Source organism: Bufo bufo, chromosome 4 (genome assembly GCF_905171765.1).
Source record: "Bufo bufo chromosome 4, aBufBuf1.1, whole genome shotgun sequence".
In the NCBI taxonomy this organism is placed as follows: Eukaryota; Metazoa; Chordata; class Amphibia; order Anura; family Bufonidae; genus Bufo; species Bufo bufo.
The window spans coordinates 52,034,088-52,054,466 of NC_053392.1; the positions used below are offsets into that span (position 1 = coordinate 52,034,088).

Here is a 20,379-nt window from a genome sequence, read left to right on the forward strand (position 1 = left end):
GAAAAAAACACGGTGGGCTGGGGGGTGATCTCCTCCCTTTCAGGGAGCTGAAGATCGTTTATTGGTTCTTGGGCTCATTAAAATTCCGCCGGTCCTACCAGTCCACAGGGGCAGTTAACCCCATCTGTGCTGCTGTTGAGGACGTAAGGGAATTTATTTTTTAATAGTTCCCCTCTTCATGTGATTTTAACACTTTAACAGTGTTGAATGCTGAAAATATTCCTACTGGGACAGCTCTGCACTCCCTGTGCTCTCCAGTCCTGGGGTTCAGCACCCGATCCTATCCCAGTTACAACCCATTATGTACAGTTGCAAGAAAAAGTATGTGAACGCTTTGGAATGATATTGATTTCTGCACAAATTGGTCATAAAATGTGATCTGATCCTTATCTAAGTCACAACAATAGACAATCACAGTCTGCTTAAACTAATAACACACAAAGAATTAAATGTTACCATGTTTTTATTGAACACACCATGTAAACATTCACAGTGCAGGTGGAAAAAGTATGTGAACCCTTGGATTTAATAACTGGTTGAACCTCCTTTGGCAGCAATAACTTCAACCAAACGTTTCCTGTAGTTGCAGATCAGACGTGCACAGCGGTCAGGAGTAATTCTTGACCATTCCTCTTTACAGAACTGTTTCAGTTCAGCAATATTCTTGGGATGTCTGGTGTGCATCGCTTTCTTGAGGTCATGCCACAGCATCTCAACCGGGTTGAGGTCAGGACTCTGACTGGGCCAATCCAGAAGGCATATTTTCTTCTGTTTAAGCCATTCTGTTGTTGATTTACTTCTATGCTTTGGGTCGTTGTCCTGTTGCAACACCCATCTTCTGTTGAGCTTCAGCTGGTGGACAGATGGCCTTAAGTTCTCCTGCAAAATGTCTTGATAAACTTGGGAAATAATTTTTCTTTCGATGATAACAATCCGTTCAGGCCCTGACGCAGCAAAGCTGCCCCAAACCATGATGCCCCCACCACCATACTTCACAGTTGGGATGAGGTTTTGATGTTGGTGTGCTCTGCCTCTTTTTCTCCATACAGTGTTGTGTGTTTCTTCCAAACAACTCAACTTTGGTTTCATCTGTCCACAGAATATTTTGCCAGTACTGCTGTGGAATATCCAGGTGCTCTTGTGCAAACTGTAAACGTGCAGCAATGTATTTTTTGGACAGCAGTGGCTTCCTCTGTGGTATCTTCCCATGAAATCCATTCTTGTTTAGTGTTTTACGTATCGTAGAGTCGCTAACAGGGATGTTAGCATATGCCAGAGACTTTTGTAAGTCTTTAGCTGACACTCTAGGATTCTTCTTCACCTCATTGAGCAGTCTGCGCTGTGCTCTTACAGTCATCTTTACAGGACGGCCACTCCTAGGGAGAGTATCAGCATTGCTGAACTTTCTCCAATTATAGACAATTTGTCTTACCGTGGACTGATGAACAGCAAGGCTTTTGGAGATACTTTTATAACCCTTTCCAGCTTTATGCAAGTCAAGAATTCTTAATCGTAGGTCTTCTGAGAGTTCTTTTCTGCGAGACATCATTCACATCAGGCAATGCTTCTTGTAAAAGCAAACCCAGAACTGGTGTGTGTGTTTTATAGGGCAGGGCAGCTGTAACCAACACCTCCAATCTCATCTCATTGATTGGACTCCAGTTGGCTGACACCTCACTCCAATTAGCTCTTGGAGATTTTATTAGTCTAGGGGTTCACATACTTTTTCCACCTTCACTGTGAATGTTTACATGGTGTGTTCAATAAAAACATTGTAACATTTAATTCTTTGTGTGTTATTAGTTTAAGCAGACTGTGATTGTTGTGACTTAGATGAAGATCAGATCACATTTTATGACCAATTTGTGCAGAAATCCATATAATTTTAAAGGGTTCACATACATTTTCTTGCAACTGTATCTGGGTTGAGCCTGCTCTGTCAGGCATCCTCAGGCATTGACTATTCACAGCATCCGTGACATCACATTGCCTAGACTAAGCTGTAAGCGTCAGTGCCTTCTCAAGCAGTTGGTCGTCAGGGGTCCTGAGTGTCAGACCCCCACAAATCAGATACTGATGACCTATCTAGAAGATAGGTCATCAGTTAAAAAATCTTGGAAAACACCTTTAAAAATTGCTGCTTCTGGTAGTGACGCAACTGTATGTGTAGCAGCACAGTCACTGTTCAAGTATTGGAAGCAAAGCCTCTGTACTTGCGCCACCTCTGGGATCAGCAGCGCAGGCGCAAGATTGTTAGTGTCAGCTGAGATGTCCAGCTTTGTCAATCAAGCAATGGGTGAGGGGTCCTCATCTTCAGACAGACCCCGATGGGGGTGCAGAATCCTGCTTTATGAGAAAAATGAATTCTTACAAATCAATAAACTCATCTTGAATACCAGACCATCCTTTAATTTTCACAACTTTTGGCTTTGTCATGGAGAGTCACAGTAAGGACAATTTTAAGTTAAAAGATGAACTGTCACAATCAAATTCTTGCCAATTTATTTGCTTCTTCCTAAAATCCTGTTTGTCCTGCTAGAGCCCTTTTCCCAGCTACTTTAAACATGACCAGAGTAATCATGAAATGTAAATTATTAATAAAGTTAAGGTTTATACCGTTACTGAAAAAGCTATTCTGTTAATATCTGATGAAATGTCCAACTAAAGGGCTTCCAAAGTAAACATTTTGAAATATTTCAACACATCACCTACTGACTAATGTGTCCACATTAACAAAATGACTAAGGTCACTACCTCCAGGAAGATCAGGTCACTCATATATTCATGGTTTCATAGGCTACAGCATACTCTTTCACTCCCAACTTCTCAAAACTGTTGTCTTCAAATTCAGAACCATATAAGTGGACTGGTTGCTGTATCCCACAAAATCAGATCATCCATCTCCTGCTGCTGCAATCATTAGGTGGGCATTATTGGCTACAGCCATGTCTTCGCTAGTCTAACCACATGACTGCACAAGCCATTGTCTCCAGGGGCGTAGCTAACGGCTCATGGGCCCTGGTGCAGGAGTTCAGCTTGGGCCCCCCTTCCCTCAGTGCATTGTGTGTCTTCTTATGTGGCACAAGGGTCTTTGGGCCCCCTCATGCTCCTGGGCCAGGTAGCGACTGCTACCTCTGCACCCCCTATAGCTATGCCCATGATTGTCTCCCACAAGTTCAGAACACTCATCTCATGCTGCTATAATATTTTTCATGGCTTCTTTGGCTAAAGTACAGGTGTAACCATATTTATCTTAGCTTGAATTGCGTTAAAGATAAAAGAAAAAATCATGAAACCAATTCAGTACAATATCACAATATGCTAGAAAAACCGTTGACAGGCTGCAATGCACATTACCACCAGTTCATTTCATTCAAGTCTGCCCATTACCCCTAATGAAGCCAGATTAGCTGGCGAAACATGTTGGGGGGCGGAATTTAGATTTTAATTTGCTGTACTCCATTGACGCTAGACTGCAATCTGGGTGCTTGGTGCAAAACACTTAGTGTGAACAGGACTGTTCCACAATTTACACCCCAATCGTGGGGGAATAATAGATATCAAGCACAGTGCAATACCCTAGCAAATAAATCAGGGTTTGTGGTGAAAGGCAGTGCGGATCAGTGCACCCCCGCCTGCACACATGCGCTTTATACCAGTCATTAATAGCACCTCTCTCTGGGGTACAGTCAGTGTTAATCTTTCAGCTAGCTCACTTGTCACATTTTCTTACTTGTTTTAATAAAGAAGTAAAAGTTAAGTTTTAGTATCTGGGACAAGAGTGGTTAGTAGCCGTTTAGGCATAAGTGTTCGTTATAGTATAAACCCATCCCAGATAGGGTCCTCTGTAGAAGCTGTCCTTGTTAAGGCATCATTTTTGGATGATTGTTCAGAATAATCCACTGGTTTTTCCAATACCATAGTGTGTGTTTAAACCCCGGCAGACATCTTTCCCCAATAAGGCACAAGTTTTGGGATTTTTTTTTAATTCTAAAAACATGAAAAATCCGACGGCACAGTTGGGGTCATTTATCAAACTGGCATAAAGTAGAACTGGCCCATAGCAATCAATCAGATTCCACCTTTCATTTTCCAAAGGAGCTGTGCAAAATGAAAGGTGGAGTCTGATTGGTTACTATGGGCAACTAAGCCAGTTCTACTTTACACCAGCTTTATAAATGACCCAAGTGTATTTTTAAGCAGCCTGTTTTTTAGCAGACCAACCATGTGTTTATCCATAGCTATACATGCTGACATTATTTATTATTGCAATCTATGTGTTAAATAAAGAGCTTGAAGGGAGGAGCAGAGAAAACTATTGATAAAAAAAAAAAAGAGAGAAAGACAAGAGAGAAAAAATATGAGCCCTAGAAGACCTTTGTGTGCCATACATTAATTTTTTTAGGCCAGCTGGTGCACATTTCATAAGTACCAGAATATAATTTTCTGAGTGGTTGATTAGAATTAAACCCCAAACTAATTTCAAGAAATTCACTCATCTCTATTGCTATCCTAAGTACTTCTATCACATGTAGCCATGTCTTCAAATGCACAGGCTTAGGCCTCATGCACACGACCGTTGTGTGCATCCGTGGCCATTGTGCCGTTTTCAGTTTTTTTCACGGACCCATTGACTTTCAATGGGTCCGTGGAAAAATCGGAAAATGCACCGTTTTGCAGCCGCATCCGTGATCCGTGTTTCCTGTCCGTCAAAAAAATATGACCTGTCCTATTTTTTTGACGGACAACGGTTCACGGACCCATTCAAGTCAATGGGTCCGTGAAAGAACACGGATGCACACAAGATTGGCATCCGCGTCCGTGATCCGTGGCCGTAGGTTACTTTTTATACAGACGGATCCGAAGATCCGTCTGCATAAACCTTTTTCAGAGATGAGTTTTCACTTCGTGAAAACTCAAATCCGACAGTATATTCTAACACAGAGGCGTTCCCATAGAGATGGGGACGCTTCTAGTTAGAATATACTGAGAACTGTGTACATGACTGCCCCCTGCTGCCTGGCAGGTGCTGCCAGGCAGCAGGGGGCAGGCCCCCCCCCCCTGTAGTTAACACATTGGTGGCCAGTGCGGCCGCCCCCCCCTCCGTCCCCTGTAGTTAACTCGTTGGTGGCCAGTGGGCCCTCCCCCTCCCTCCCCCTCCTAATTAAAATCTCCCCTCCTATCATTGGTGGCAGCGGAGAGTACCGATCGGAGTCCCAGTTTAATCGCTGGGGCTCCGATCGGTAACCATGGCAACCAGGACGTTACTGCAGTCCCGGTTGCCATGGTTACTTAGCAATTTGTAGGAGCATTATACTTACCTGCGAGGCTGCGATGTCTGTGTCCAGCCGGGAGCTCCTCCTACTGGTAAGTGACAGGTCTGTGCGGCGCATTGCTTAATGATCTGTCACTTACCAGTAGGAGGAGCTCCCGGCCGGACACAGACATCGCAGCCTCGCAGGTAAGTATAATGCTCCTACAAATTGCTAAGTAACCATGGCAACCGGGACTGCAGTAGCGTCCTGGTTGCCATAGTTACCGATCGGAGCTCCAGCAATTAAACTGGGACTCTGATCGGTACTCTCCGCTGCCACCAATGATAGGGGGGAAGATTTTAATTAGGAGGGGGAGGGAGGGGGGAGGGCCCACTGGCCACCAACGAGTTAACTACAGGGGAGGGAGGGGGGGCCGGCCGCACTGGACAACAAAGAGTTAACTACAGGGGAGGGAGGGGGGGCCCACTGGCCACCAATGAGTTAACTACAGGGGAGGGAAGGGGGGGGGGCGGCCGCACTGGACAACAAAGAGTTAACTACAGGGGAGGGAGGGGGCCCACTGGCCACCAATGAGTTAACTACAGGGGAGGGAGGGGGGCCAGCCGCACTGGACAACAAAGAGTTAACTACAGGGGGGGAGGGGGGGCCGGCCGCACTGGCCACCAATGAGTTAAAAACAGGGGGGGGGGTCTGCCCCCTTCTGCCTGGCAGCACCTGCCAGGCAGCAGGGGGCAGTCATGTACACAGTTATTTTAGTATATTCTAACCTGAAGAGTCCCCATCACCATGGGAACGCCTCTGTGTTAGAATATACTGTCGGATTTGAGTTTCACGATCTAACTCATAACCGACAGTATATTCTAACATAGAGGCGTTCCCATGGTGATGGGGACGCTTCAAGTTAAAATATACCATCGGATTGGAGAAAACTCTGATCCGATGGTATAAAAGGGACTCCTGACTTTACATTGAAAGTCAATGGGGGACGGATCCGTTTGCAATTGCACCATATTGTGTCAACGTCAAACAGATCCGTCCCCATTGACTTGCATTGTAATTCAGGACGGATCCGTTTGGCTCCGCACGGCCTGGCGGACACCAAAACGACTTTTTTTTCATGTCCGTGGATCCTCCAAAAATCAAGGAAGACCCACGGACGAAAAAACGGTCACGGATCACGGACCTACGGACCCCGTTTTTGCGGACCGTAAAAAAAGAACGGTCCTGTGCATGAGGCCTTATGAGTGGGAAAGGTCACTGCCTCCCACATGATCAGCACACCCCTCTTCTGCTGCTGCTGTTATCATTGTTATTAAAGGGATTCTGTCACCAGGTTTCACCCCTATCAGCTAAAAATATGCTGATGTTCAGGGCGTCTGCACGATTCCTAATGTGGGCTTATAAATGTCATCTGTGGGCTTATTTAGCTAAAAAACTGCTATTACTAACCTGTCAGTCAAACAAATAAGGTGCCCAAGTGGATGTTAATGGATGCAAGGTGCCGGCCGCACCCGCCGCAATCGTGCCCAGCGCCGCCTTTCCAGACTTCTGCGCCGCCTCCTAATCCTCTGTGCTGCCTCTCGCTCTCCCTCCCTCCCCCCTCCTCCTGCTGTAAGATCTCGCGCATACAGGGGTTGAGCGAAGTGCCGGCGCATGCGCACTTCGCTGGAAGGAGCCAAATGGAGAAGTCCGCACGGGCGCATCAGGCAGAGCCCTTTGCGCAAGCGCGAGATCTTACAGCAGGAGGAGGGGGGAGGGAGGGAGAGCGAGAGGCCACAGAGGATTAGGAGGCGGCGCAGAAGTCTGGAAAGGTGGCGCTGGGCACGAACGGCGGCGGGTGCGGCCGGCACCTTGCATCCATTAACATCCCCTTGGGCACCTTATTTGTTTGACTGACAGGTTAGTAAAAGCAATTTTTTAGCTAAATAAGCCCACAGATGACATTTATAAGCCCACATTAGGAATCGTGAAGACGCCCTGAACATCAGCATATGTTTAGCTGACAGGGGTGAAACCTGGTGACAGGATCCCTTTAAATGGGTATTCAGTAGTGTTGAGCGCGAATATTCGAATTGCGAATTTTTTTCTCGAATATCGCAATTTCGAGATTTCGCGAATATTTAGAATATCGTTCTATATATTCGCGAAATAGAATATTCGTTTTTTTTCTTTTTTTTTTTAATTATATTTTTTTCTTTCCCACTTCCCTAAAGTTGTTCTTACCTGTCCTTTGGATTCCTGGCTTCCTGGCTGCTCCAGTCAGTGGCGCTTTCAACTTACTGCTATATTCCATATTAGCTAAATTACAATCTAATCTATATGTGTATTTTACGAAATTTCGCAATAGTCGCAATTGCGATGCGAGTAATATAACACGAAATATTCGCATGAAGATTTCAACTTAGCACTGCTATACTCCATATTCTAGCCTAATATGGAATATAGCTGTGCTAAGTTAGCACTGCTATATTCCATATTAGGCTAGAATATGGAGTATAGCTGTGCTAAGTTGAAATCTTCATGCGAATATTTCGTGTTATATTAGTCGCATCGCAATTTAATATAACGCATCGAGTAATATAACACGAAATATTCGCATGAAGATTTCAACTTAGCACTGCTATACTCCATATTCTAGCCTAATATGGAATATAGCTGTGCTAAGTTAGCACTGCTATATTCCATATTAGGCTAGAATATGGAGTATAGCTGTGCTAAGTTGAAATCTTCATGCGAATATTTCGTGTTATATTAGTCGCATCGCAATTTAATATAACGCATCGAGTAATATAACACGAAATATTCGCATGAAGATTTCAACTTAGCACTGCTATACTCCATATTCTAGCCTAATATGGAATATAGCTGTGCTAAGTTAGCACTGCTATATTCCATATTAGGCTAGAATATGGAGTGTAGCTGTGCTAAGTTGAAATCTTCATGCGAATATTTCGTGTTATATTAGTCGCATCGCAATTTCGACTTTTTCAAATGTTCTTAATATTGCTCTAACTTCGTCTTTTAGAAATTTCGTAATATTGCTCTAACTTCGTCTCTTAGAATATTACGAATATTCTAAAAGACGAAGTTAGAGCAATATTACGAAATTTCGTAAAATACACATATAGATTGTAATTTAGCTAATATAGTGCTATAATCCCTTTTTTTTCCTGTAATTTTTTTTGCCTCTTCTGAACTTAAGTTTTGTAAAATATGTACACTATTAAAAATTATTACTATAGCAGTATATTAGCTTAAATACAATCTATGTGTATTTTACGAAATTTCGTAATATTGCTCTAACTTCATCTTTTAGAATATTACGAATATTCTAAAAGACGAAGTTAGAGCAATATTAAGAACATTTGCAAAAGTCGAAATTGCGATGCGAGTAATATAACACGAAATAGTCGCATGAAGATTTCAATTTAGCACAGCTATATTCCATATTCTAGCCTAATATGGAATATAGCAGTGCTAACTTAACACAGCTATATTCCATATTAGGCTAGAATATGGAATATAGCAGTGCTAAGTTTAAATCTTCATGCGACTATTTCGTGTTATATTACTCGCATCGCAATTTCGACTTTTGCAAATGTTCTTAATATTGCTCTAACTTTGTCTTTTAGAATATTCGTAATATTCTAAGAGACGAAGTTAGAGCAATATTACGAAATTTCGTAATATACACATATTAGCCTAGCCATAGTCATTAGCATAGGAACGTTGCCTTATACTATCAAGATAAATTTTCGCAATATGCGAAAAATAATTTCGCGATAATTGGAATAATTGCGAATATTCGATTTCGACGAATATAACACGAATATTCATGCGAATATTCGCGAAATATCGCGAAACCGAATATGGCACCTCCCGCTCATCACTAGTATTCAGTCAATCACACAATGAATCCTTACTCATAAACATCTCATAAACATAGTCTGGGTATTCTCATATATATATATATATTTATTTTTTTAGGAACCCTCTTTCTGTGGATGTTTTGGCCAAGCTTTAATTCAGCCATTGCTGATCATGGAGCAAACCAAGAGATGGCCATTATTAACACTTACTTCTCGCTGGCGGCCTGTGTGCTTACTGCTTATGCCTTCTCCAGCTTGGTAGAACACAAAGGAAAGTTTGACATGGTACGAACTTGCACGAATATTGTTACCATTTCACAGATATTGATAATTATCTACTCCACGACCACATGGACAGTCATTTCAATGTCATACTATTTTGTGTGTAGAAAAAATGTTATGATTACAGATGCAGGTGAGCTGGATTTGTCCTTTGTAGCATTTTTCTTGTTCATATGACCAACTCTTCCCTTTGATATTTTGCACAGGATTAGAAAAGCATGGCTTTTTTTTTTTTCTTCCAAAAACAGCGCCACAACTGTCAGTGAATTATGTTTGGAAATGATGTTTAGCTACATTTACTTCAACAGAGCTAAGCTACAGTACTAGACACAACCCATGGACAGGTGATGTAATGTGGCTCTAGAAGAAAGCAACTATTTTTCTCTCTCCGTACAACCTCATTAAAACCCCAACAGTCACATCAAATTTGATTGATTGGTGAAGCAAAATTGATCACATTTCCCAAAAGTTTGTTACCCTCCCCCTGGGGTCATGTACAGTCTCTCCTTATGCAGTCTGTCAGCACTCCCCACTGTCCCCTCTCCCCCCAGGCTGGCTGAGATCACAGCCAGCTAAATCAGGCCTATGTTAAACATTTATATCTTGAGTTGGGTAGCACATACAGATATGAGCCAGGTCTTGTTTGATTGTTGACAGTCTAAGCTTTGAAACAAGACCAGTGCTAGGTGAGATACATGAAGAGACACAGCTATTAGAAATCAGGTCTGGAATAAAAGCTACAGGTATATACAGCTTGATTGTAACTTGCAATTAATTACACTATTACAAAACTTGTGGCTTTAACCCAATGACAGCATCAGAAATATCTCTCAGAATTGCCCTCCACACACACTTCTGAAGCTACACTGCTGCTAGCAGTGTTAATTAAACACAGTATTGTCCTTTCCTGCCTGCACAAACACTGTTTAGAATGAATGGTGGTGGTGGGGATGTTAAAGGGGTATTCCGCACTGGCTCTGACTTTTCTTAACTGTAGACAATAATGGACATAGTCTGACTCTCCAGTGCATTTTCTTCTCTTTGCCTTGACAGAGGTTCTACTGTACAACAGGAGTGATGGGAACCCTGTCCTGCTAACAGATTGGGCTATGAGGGGTAGTGTTGAGCAAGTTTTAATGGTGTACAGAGACCTATCTCTGTACGGCATTAAAATGTATGGGCTCTGGTGAGGCGAAGTCAGTTATCACCAAAGACTTACAAGACTTCGGTGAATAACTTTGGGATTTGATTTTTAAACTTTAAAACCATTTTAAAATATGGATCCAAAGTTGGCTTTGGTACCTATATATGTTTTGATGAAATGCCCTTAAGCAAGCTCAGGTCTACTGCATCTGTAAACTTTTATTCTTGCATATTTTTGAAAATTAACACAATAAAAAAAAAAATCCTGAATAAACAAAGTCAATTCTAAATGATCAACAAGCCTGAGGTCACTGTCTTGTCCCATACAGGTTCATATCCAGAATGCCACCCTGGCTGGAGGTGTCGCAGTAGGTACCTGTGCTGACATGAATATTGGACCTTTTGGAGCAATGACTATTGGTTTTCTTGCTGGAATAATCTCTACTTTGGGATTCAAGTTCTTAACTGTGAGTACAAACCTAAGTGGCCTGTTCCCAAATGAAAGTGCCTAAAGCCAAGGCGTAATACAAGTTAATATTTTTTTTGGCCTATATTATGGATACAAATCCTAGCTGATCCCTATGATGCTGTTAGATTCAGTCAGTAGACCTCTAGTGGGGTTGGGGTTTGTAGCTGTATTGCATACACAACCATAAGCAGTTCACAGGCTATCCACACGACCAGTGGAGCTAATGATACAACCTACCAAAAAATATTCCAAACCCCCAAATATCTAAAAATAGGTACTTTATTAATGTATCACTAAAATCACATACAGTAATTAAAAATCAGACACATTACAAAAAGACACATACCTCAAGGAAACATATCTTCAGAAGCAACACATGATTCTACAATATATCAATTACATGATTTACCGTCCATATACTGTACATTAAGCATGGGTGGGACAAAACCAAATCAGATAAATAACACGCAACATCACTATCGGTTCAGTATATGTGCACTAAACTACAATATGAGTAATTCTTATAAGGCATTAAATATGTAAATTGTATCAATTGAGGTGTACAGTGCATATACACAATATATAGCACATAATACCCTATAAGATCACTATACAAAATATTTCAATTGTCAATAAGGTCAGAACGATAGTGGCTCACAGTATTACACATGAGAACAAACCCAAATCACAATATTATCTAACTGAATGGTTATCCAAATACAACTGGTACTAAAGTGCACGATGCAACGCCAAGTGCTAGACATAAGTCTCACGTAATGTCCAAGCGGATCAATGTGAAAATGCATGAGAACAATAACCCACCCATACAAAACCTTGAATCAAGAGGGAATGTCTCCACCCTGACGCGCGTTTCGACTGCTGCCTTCGTCTGGGCGTGTCACTACTGTGTATAATAAGTATTGCATAGACTGTCTTCAATCACATGAATTACTTGTAAAAAATTTGCCCACACCGAATACTTACTTCCCACATCTATCTAAATCTGGCTAGACTGACTGACTAAAATGTTTTTCCCTCACTATACAGTATATGGGAGGTGTCACCAGCCCCATCTTGTGGTGGCTATGGATATGGCCTATCAATACACTGTGCAAATACATGCAGTACAAGCAATATACAGATTTAAGAAAAGCACATTTTTAACTTTTTACTTTTTCTCTTTGCATTGGTCCACTAATCTGGCGTGGGATGCTTCACTCATGTGAAACCAGCCTAAATATAACAACTAGACTGTTATATACAGATGTGTCCACCCTTACCTTAACTCAGATTTGGTTAAGGGGTTATCTCATTGCCCCAGGTTCCTCTCCCACCACCCCAGGAAAGGTCAGACAGGAATTTCCCCTCCAGTGGCTGCCGAAAGACAAATGGAGTATATCATGGCAGCTATTGAAATTAATTACCAACCATGTATTGTAATAGATGGCGTACTGAGGTCCATCTGATCAGGAGACACTCCTACAAAGTAGGTCTCTGTTTAGGCTCATAGATGGGGTCCCCGAGTGGGGGCCTCACTCTATGATGTCCATATGCCCTAATATGGCATATAAAGAAAGGTTTGCTTCAAAGGATAGCCCCTATAAAGACTCCAGTATCTTACTAAACAAATTCAACACAGTATCTTGATGTGCTAGCAAAATGCTTGACAGGCAGCAAGTCAAATCACAAACACCGAGTGGCAAAATGTAAGATAGACATCTAGTGGCAAAATATCTCAAAATCATGTTTTTATTAAAAAATCGTCATCTTGTACAATACATTTCAGAAGATCATGAGCCAAGAAGGACAAATTAGCATATCTACATATACTCATGTTATGTAATATTTTTATCTCTTTATTTTTCGTTATGTAGAAATCTCTGAATTGACTTTGTTCTCATTCACAATATCTCTTTCAGCCAATTTTCGCTTCCAAGCTTCGGATTCAAGACACATGTGGTGTACACAACCTGCATGGTTTACCAGGAATTTTAGGTGGGATCGCAGGTGTTGTAGCCACAGCCGTTGGGGCGAAACCCAAGTGAGTGACTTCCTTTTAATGCTAATAAGATCTGCTGGTCATTTGTATTCTTCCTCATGCATATATGACAAGAAAATGTCAAATTTGTGAAAAAGAAGTACATTATTATTATTATTATTATTATTATTATTATCATCATTATTTTGCACATTTATCATTTATTTTAATTCATTGTTCAATCTCAAAATTTAATAGAGTAAGCTTTTTTTCTCTGGAAACATCCCATACACGTCACAGGTGAGAGGTACAATAACCAAACAGATTACAATAGGAATGGTAGGCATCAGTGGTGAGCTCCGTGTTGAATTCAATGCTATAGGATGGACGTTTAACCCTTCTGGGTAGCTCACTTTAGCCAGAGTTCAGCACAGGACTCCCTCATGACACGTGTCCTCCCATGGTCCAATGTTACCTCTTGCACTGGGCACCACATACCACAGGGCTTGATCTTCTACTTGTAACAGACAAACCAGCTTAGCTGGATTGGGTCAGCCTCATGTACCTTTTCAGAGGCTCCAAAGGGGTAGAACATGCCACCTCACATATACATATGCTCTTTGTGCCATCCAACATGACCACAATGGACCTCCCAGTATACACATGGCAATCTTCATGACAGTCATAAAACAACTTAGATATGCATTTAAAACGAGAGATGAGCGAATCGAAGTTGACGAAGTGGAATTCGATCCGAATTTCAGGAAAAATTCAATTTACACCGAATCCGAATTTCCTCACGCTTCGTGGTAACGAAATGCATTTTTTCCTAAAATGGCTGCTGCACGTGTTAGGACTTGGACCAAGGAACTCTGGGAAAGAGGGATCACAAAAGGCAGAATCGAATTTTTGAGAAAGTCTCTCATCTCTACTTAAAACATATACACAACTGTGCTACAACTACTTAAGGAAGAGAGTTCCTGATCCTTACAACCCCCCAACTTTTTTTCTGGGCTGTCCCTGCCACCATATTTGAGGGGCCTTCTTGGACACAGGATTGCACATCCTGACACTGGTAAATACCAAAAATAACCATTAAACAAATTAATTCAGCATGGGCTTCTGGTCAACATGACAGCGACAAGTCTAGGAAATTCTCCAACCCACTTTCTGCAATTCTCCTTATGATAAATCTGGACAGTCTGCAAAAATTGACAACTTTTTTCTGTGTCCGTGAAAAAAAATTGATGTGTCTGTGATTTCTTTAAAGGCTAGTGGTACTTAAATAGATTATTTTTGTGGTAATTATCATCAATTTACAGCTCACAGTAAATGCTGGTAATGAGTTCTTATCAGTATACTGAGCTATAGACATGTATTACTAATAATCGTTATCATTTATTATGGTCTTCCCATTTGTCCCTAAAATGTTTTGCCAGTCCGTGATTTTGGAATAAGTTGTTCAAAATAAATAAACATTCAGGTTGGCAACCTTGATTAAGAGGTTGTCTTGAACACAGGTGTGATCACGATGGAGACTCACATGTTGTAGTCACTGCTCATCTGTCCTCCAAAGGCCATATCCTCTCCTGTGGTCAAAACTGAGGAGAGTACGGTATGCCATCTCTGATGGCGCAGTACACCACATCCTTGTGGCCCTGCTAACAACCTCCTTATCTTCGGCACTACCTGTCTCTTTTGTTTGATAATAAAAGCAGGCTTCGTTCCGCTGTAGAACAAAAAAATGGCGCACCATAGGGTAATAACGTCTTAAATTCCAATGAATGGAGGCTCACCTGGTGGAGTTGTGCTATATTAGGCACAACTCTAATGTAGACATGTATCAGGTTGGCACAAGCCCCTCACAGCGGATGGTATGCAGCCCGGGATGAATACTTCTGTACAGGGATGCCTGGAATCCCTCAGAAAGCCAGTAGTTCAAATAGAGAAAAGGGAATATCCCACGGCGCAAAAACCACCCAGTGGTTGGAATAGAGTGAGGGTTCTTTTTATTGAGCAAGCGGTACAACACGTTTCGGGGATATACCCCTTCTTCAGGTACAATTAACTTGCATACATAAAAGCAAAATTGCATACATTTAAATACATTGTAAAAAAATGCCAAAAACCAAGGGGGCGGGAGGGGGCGGGTCAGTGGGCAGTGCTGGGAGAGCTCTCAAAGCTCAGCAAAGCTAAGGGGGAAAGTTGTGTGCAAACTTAAAAAATAATAACTTTTATTCAGTTCACTCTGAATCCTTACTTATAGGATCGACCATCACAGTGGTGCGATCTCTTTTTTTAAGTTAGACTTGAGGGTAATAATTTCTGGGAAGCCTAGGTGGGCGCAGGGGGGAGTTAAGTCCGTTCCTAATTAGCATACTCCCCCTCTCTGACGTGGCATCAGCTTCTGGTTGCCGAGAGAGGGGGTGTGACGTCCCGACCATGTGACCGGCCGCTGGACCATGTGACCGACCGTCTCCTAATGCAGCCACACCTCCCTAGTTGCTGCCTCCGGCTGACGGAGGTCACGTGCTGCACGATGGGTCATGTGATCTCATCACATGACTCTCCAAGGTCCTGCGCCCACATACACTTCCTGGAATTATTACCAAGGTCCTGCGCCCACCTAGGCTTCCCAGAAATTATTACCCTCAAGTCTAACTTAAAAATAGAGATCGCACCACTGTGATGGTCGATCCTATAAGTATTCAGAGTGAACTGAATAAAAGTTATTATTTTTTAAGTTTGCACACAACTTTCCCCCTTAGCTTTGCGGAGCTTTGAGAGCTCTCCCAGCACTTCCCACTGACCAGCCCCCTCCCCCCCCCCTTGGTTTTTGGCGGTTTTTTACAATGTATTTAAATGTATGCAATTTTGCTTTTATGTATGCAAGTCAATTGTACCTGAAGAAGGGGTATATCCCCGAAACGCATTGTACCACTTGCTCAATAAAAAGAACCCTCACTCTATTCCAACCACTGGGTGGTTTTTGCGCCGTGGGATATTACCTTTTCTCTATTTGATCTTTTGTTTTATGGCTTTTTTTAACACCTACCAGCAGCTTTTTGACTAGATCTCTCAAATCATCCCTTCTTGGGGGGGCTTCTCTGAGACCAATTTTCGCAGGTTCCATCCAGGTGGGACAGGCAGCCACACATTTGCACTTTTCACGTCTGAGGGCTGTACCATCCCACACAATATGCTTACTATGGACCTCCCACTACATACTCAGCTGTCTTCGCCTCCTCCAGAAGCATCACCATTTTAATAACAATAATGCCAAAAAACAACATAGTTATGTATTTACACATATTTAAACTGCTTAAAGAGGTTTTCTAGGATCCTGATCCTAAGGATAGGTTTTTGATATGCAATTGGTGAGGGTCCAATGGCCCGCTCTCTCACCAATCGGCTGTTCCTTGAAGCCTCTGGTGCTAAAACTTGCACTTTGTACAGAGCTGTGCTTCCTATTCTATTCAAAGTGTGATGGCGAGATGAGCCCTCACCGATCAGATATTAATGACCTATTACATGAGGATAAGTCATCAATATCAAAAGCCTGGAAAACACCATTAAGGAAGGGGAACTCCTCCAAATCCTCCAAGTTATATTCACAGTGTGCTTCATGTCTACACCACCCCTGCTCAACAAGCATATCTTTATCAAGATTTCCATAGGGCAACAAAACCAAATGTGCCCTGGCATCTAACTAATCTTGCCTGTTGCTGACACAGACCTGGCAAGTCTTACAATACCATGCAACGTATATATTCGCAAAATCTGATTGATCCATAATAACTACATTTGTCATATTTTCCAGCTATTCTCCTGTTATTCAAGGAGCTGCTTTGGCTGCCACCTTTGCTGTCGCTGTTGTTGGAGGTGTCATTACAGGTGTGTACAGTCATAATGCCCAGATACCAGTCCACATTCTCTATTAAATTGAGGACATGTAAGCCTCGATTCCAGGAAATCCCTAACCCGCACCGGACTGCTGACTTATTGTTACTACTTCCATAAGCCCTGCCTATTGTCAGCCCTGTACTTGCCATGACTGTCTCTGAAAATTAAGGACAGTCCATGCAAATTCTGGACTGTTGGCATCTATGCTAGTGTTGAGTGAATCGAAGCCGAAAGTATTGACTTCGATATGAATTTCAGGAAAAATTTGATTCACCACGAAGCCAAAATTCCCCACGCTTTGTTGTAACAAATCTATTTTCCCTGAAATGGTGTAAAAAAAAAAAAAAAAGCATACTCGCCTCATTCATTTGCTCACAGAGGCAATTGCGGCCATCTTGATTGAAGATACCTTGGGGTGACATGTGATGTCACCACGCCAGCACGCTGGCCGGGCACAGTGATGTAATCAGTGATGACACCACCGAGCCCAACCAACGTGATGACGTCATCACGTCACCACGTGGGATTTTGCACGGTGTCTTCAATCAAGATGGCTGCAACAGCCTCTTTGCAAGCAAATGGATGCAATCAGTGATGAACGCGGTATCTAAGGGATTTAATGACAGAGGCAGAGCGATTGCCATTCCCTGACATTGCGCCCGCTACATACAAAGGAATGCGTTTCGTCACAAATCGGCAAGTGTAATACAGCCTTAACAGCTAATGATATATCTTCTAGATGGCAATTGCTTTGATCGTCAGAGATTAAAGTACATTTTTTATGTAATTTTCTGAGTTTATCAAGTCAATTTTTGCTTTCTTTCCTTGTGTCCCACTTTCAAGGCTTCATATTAAAGTTGCCATTCTGGGGGCAACCACCTGATCAGAACTGCTATGATGATACCATATACTGGGAGGTAAGTAAAGCCACCCTATCAAAGACCATTTATTGAAGGTATCTACAAGGGTTGCTTCATTTTCTCACTCGACTTATCCCTTGCTATAACTACAACTTCCAGTATGCTCTGACAGCATATTGTTCTGAACAGTCTGATGTTGCATTATAACATAGTATCACACTATGGTAACACACAGCAGCCTATGATGTTGCTTTCTGATACTTCACACATGACAACATGAGCTGAGAGTTCAGTTCAGTAGAATGTATATCTGTAGTGTAGTGTGACTGCTATGGGACCTGGGTCGAGAAGGCCCCACACGTAACCTTTTCTATTCCTAACATAAATCTGTGTCTTTTTCTCACAGCTGCTACAAGAGGGAGCTCAGCTTCCATTAAGTTCAATGTTAGCTGTATACATTTCTGTACACTGATTTCCCTCTAGCTCTCTCTGCAGGTAGCTAGTTTTATTCTCCTCTTTTCCCTTCTCCCTGTTGTTCACCCTTTTTATTCCTCCTCTCCTATAACTCTGCTCTTCTCATCCTTCTCACTTCACCTCTCCCCTCCCTTATCACTCTTCAGTTATCCTTTCCCTTCCATTCCTTTTCACTTCTTACATATCTCTGCTTTTCTCCCTTTTCACCTTTCTCTTCCTTTCTCCTTACTGTACCTCTGCTATTTTCATTTCTTCCCTCGTCACTTCCACCCTTATCTCTTCTCCTCTTCTGTCACCTTTCCCCTTTCCTTATCACCTCTCCTACTATCCGCTTCTTTCTTGTCCTTTGCCTTTCAATTCCCTTCAGTTACTATCTGCATTCTATGTCTCTGGTAACAGCCTTCCCTCCTTTCCCCACCTCACATCCCCATATTTGACCTCTTCTATCACCTCCTTACCTCTCCTCCCCTATTTACAGTATACCTGCTCTCTTCCCTCCTCATATCTCCAATCCACTTCTCACCTCTCCCGTTTTCATTTTTCCCTTTTTCATAGTCCCTCACCTCTTTCACTTCCACTTCTCCTCGCCTCTCACCTTTCCACCCCTCCTCTTTTACCTCTCCCCACCTCTTGTCTTTTCATCTCTCCTCTTTTCGCACCCATTCTTATGAATCTCGTCTTTACCTCTGTCCTGACCTCTTCACCTTTGCACTCCTCAACCCTGTTTTCCTCTCAGCTTTGGGTCTTATCTCTCTCATTCTCTAATTCCACTTCTTTTCTCCCATTAACCTTCCTCACATTCTCAGTGATCTTTTGCATAAATATTAGGACCATCACTAGAGATGAAGAGGACATCACAGCAGTGACATTCCTGCACGATATGATGAACGTTAGATGTGACACATATCTTAAACATGATCTTTACTTGAGTCATTGTCTTATGGTAACTATATGATTTATTTTAGGTTCCCCTTGAGGAGGAAGAACCTGAAAACCATTATCAGGGAGAACATGGCAAAATCAGAGTTGATGCATAATGTCACCACAGTATCTCTTCTGGAAAAAAAAGAAAACCATAGGCTTTATACAAAATAGATAGGTCTGAAAGTCATCTAATAAGCTTGTTATATGTTAGTTATGACCCTGAATTCGGCAGTTACTAAAGGTACCATACTTTATGCTATTTTATAATAGATACCATTGACCTCTGAAGTATCACAGATGCTTCCTTCTTTAATTATAAAACATTGTCTGGAGCAAACTGGGGCTAATCTATTGTGTATAAAGCCATGAAGTGAGTCTCCATCAAAGCATTATGTAATTTTTAGATTCAACATTACTTGCTGATTACTTTTATAATTTTTTTTTTTTTTTTTTGTGGTCAGAGATCAGTTGTTATTATAGATTCCCAAACTCCTTGCCAAAACTGTGAATAAATAACAAAAAAAAAATCATAATTACCTACAGCTACCATTAGGGGGAGCTTAAAAGTTTAATGCATACTGTGTTATCATGAAGTCCAATGTATAAACTGTAAACAGTAAGCTTCTAAGCTCCCTCTAGTGGCAGCCAGAATATTTTAATTTTAGTTCTATGCAAAGGATTTGGAACCCTGACCGCTTTAACGATATATTAAAAAATAAATCAGAATTTTGCATCTATTTTGATGATGTTCAAAGGTGAATTTCACAATTTACTTTCTATACTCCATGCTCATAACTGTACCTCATTATTACATTTATGAATAGAAAGAGTATGGTCCAGAAAATTCCTATGGTTTAAACATGATATAGTTAGCATTTGACATGATTATACAGGGAATTCTTAGCAATTACGGTATATGATACAGTGTAGTGCACTGGTCAATATTAGTTACAGCATTAAGATAGCAGATTTAATTTTTATGAGTATTTTTCATTCAGGCTTTTTTGTTATTGAGATTTTCTACATATATGATAATGTATATTATGATATAATAGCACACTATAGTTTGATATACCCTTGCCTAACATAGCTCCTTAGCCAATGTTTTTAAGGTCTGAGGTTCATAAATATCCCAATATTTCAGTCACATGTGATCATTTGCCAATGGTCATTTCAGATATGGCTAACTATTCCGGAATTT

General features: G+C 41.6%; 1 protein-coding gene across 1 annotated transcript in view; it reads left to right on the forward strand.

Annotated features, from left to right (window-relative positions):
- Nucleotides 1-19,915, forward strand: part of RHAG (Rh associated glycoprotein) — a 112,127-nt gene extending 92,212 nt beyond the window's left edge. The window contains exons 5-10 of the mRNA XM_040427227.1: nucleotides 9,264-9,430; nucleotides 10,900-11,037; nucleotides 12,959-13,080; nucleotides 16,838-16,911; nucleotides 17,764-17,837; nucleotides 19,220-19,915. Coding sequence (XP_040283161.1) covers nucleotides 9,264-9,430; nucleotides 10,900-11,037; nucleotides 12,959-13,080; nucleotides 16,838-16,911; nucleotides 17,764-17,837; nucleotides 19,220-19,291 — 647 coding nt within the window. The 3' untranslated portion in view covers nucleotides 19,292-19,915. The remainder of the gene's footprint in view (nucleotides 1-9,263; nucleotides 9,431-10,899; nucleotides 11,038-12,958; nucleotides 13,081-16,837; nucleotides 16,912-17,763; nucleotides 17,838-19,219) is intronic.
- The last annotated feature ends 464 nt before the right edge of the window (nucleotides 19,916-20,379 follow it).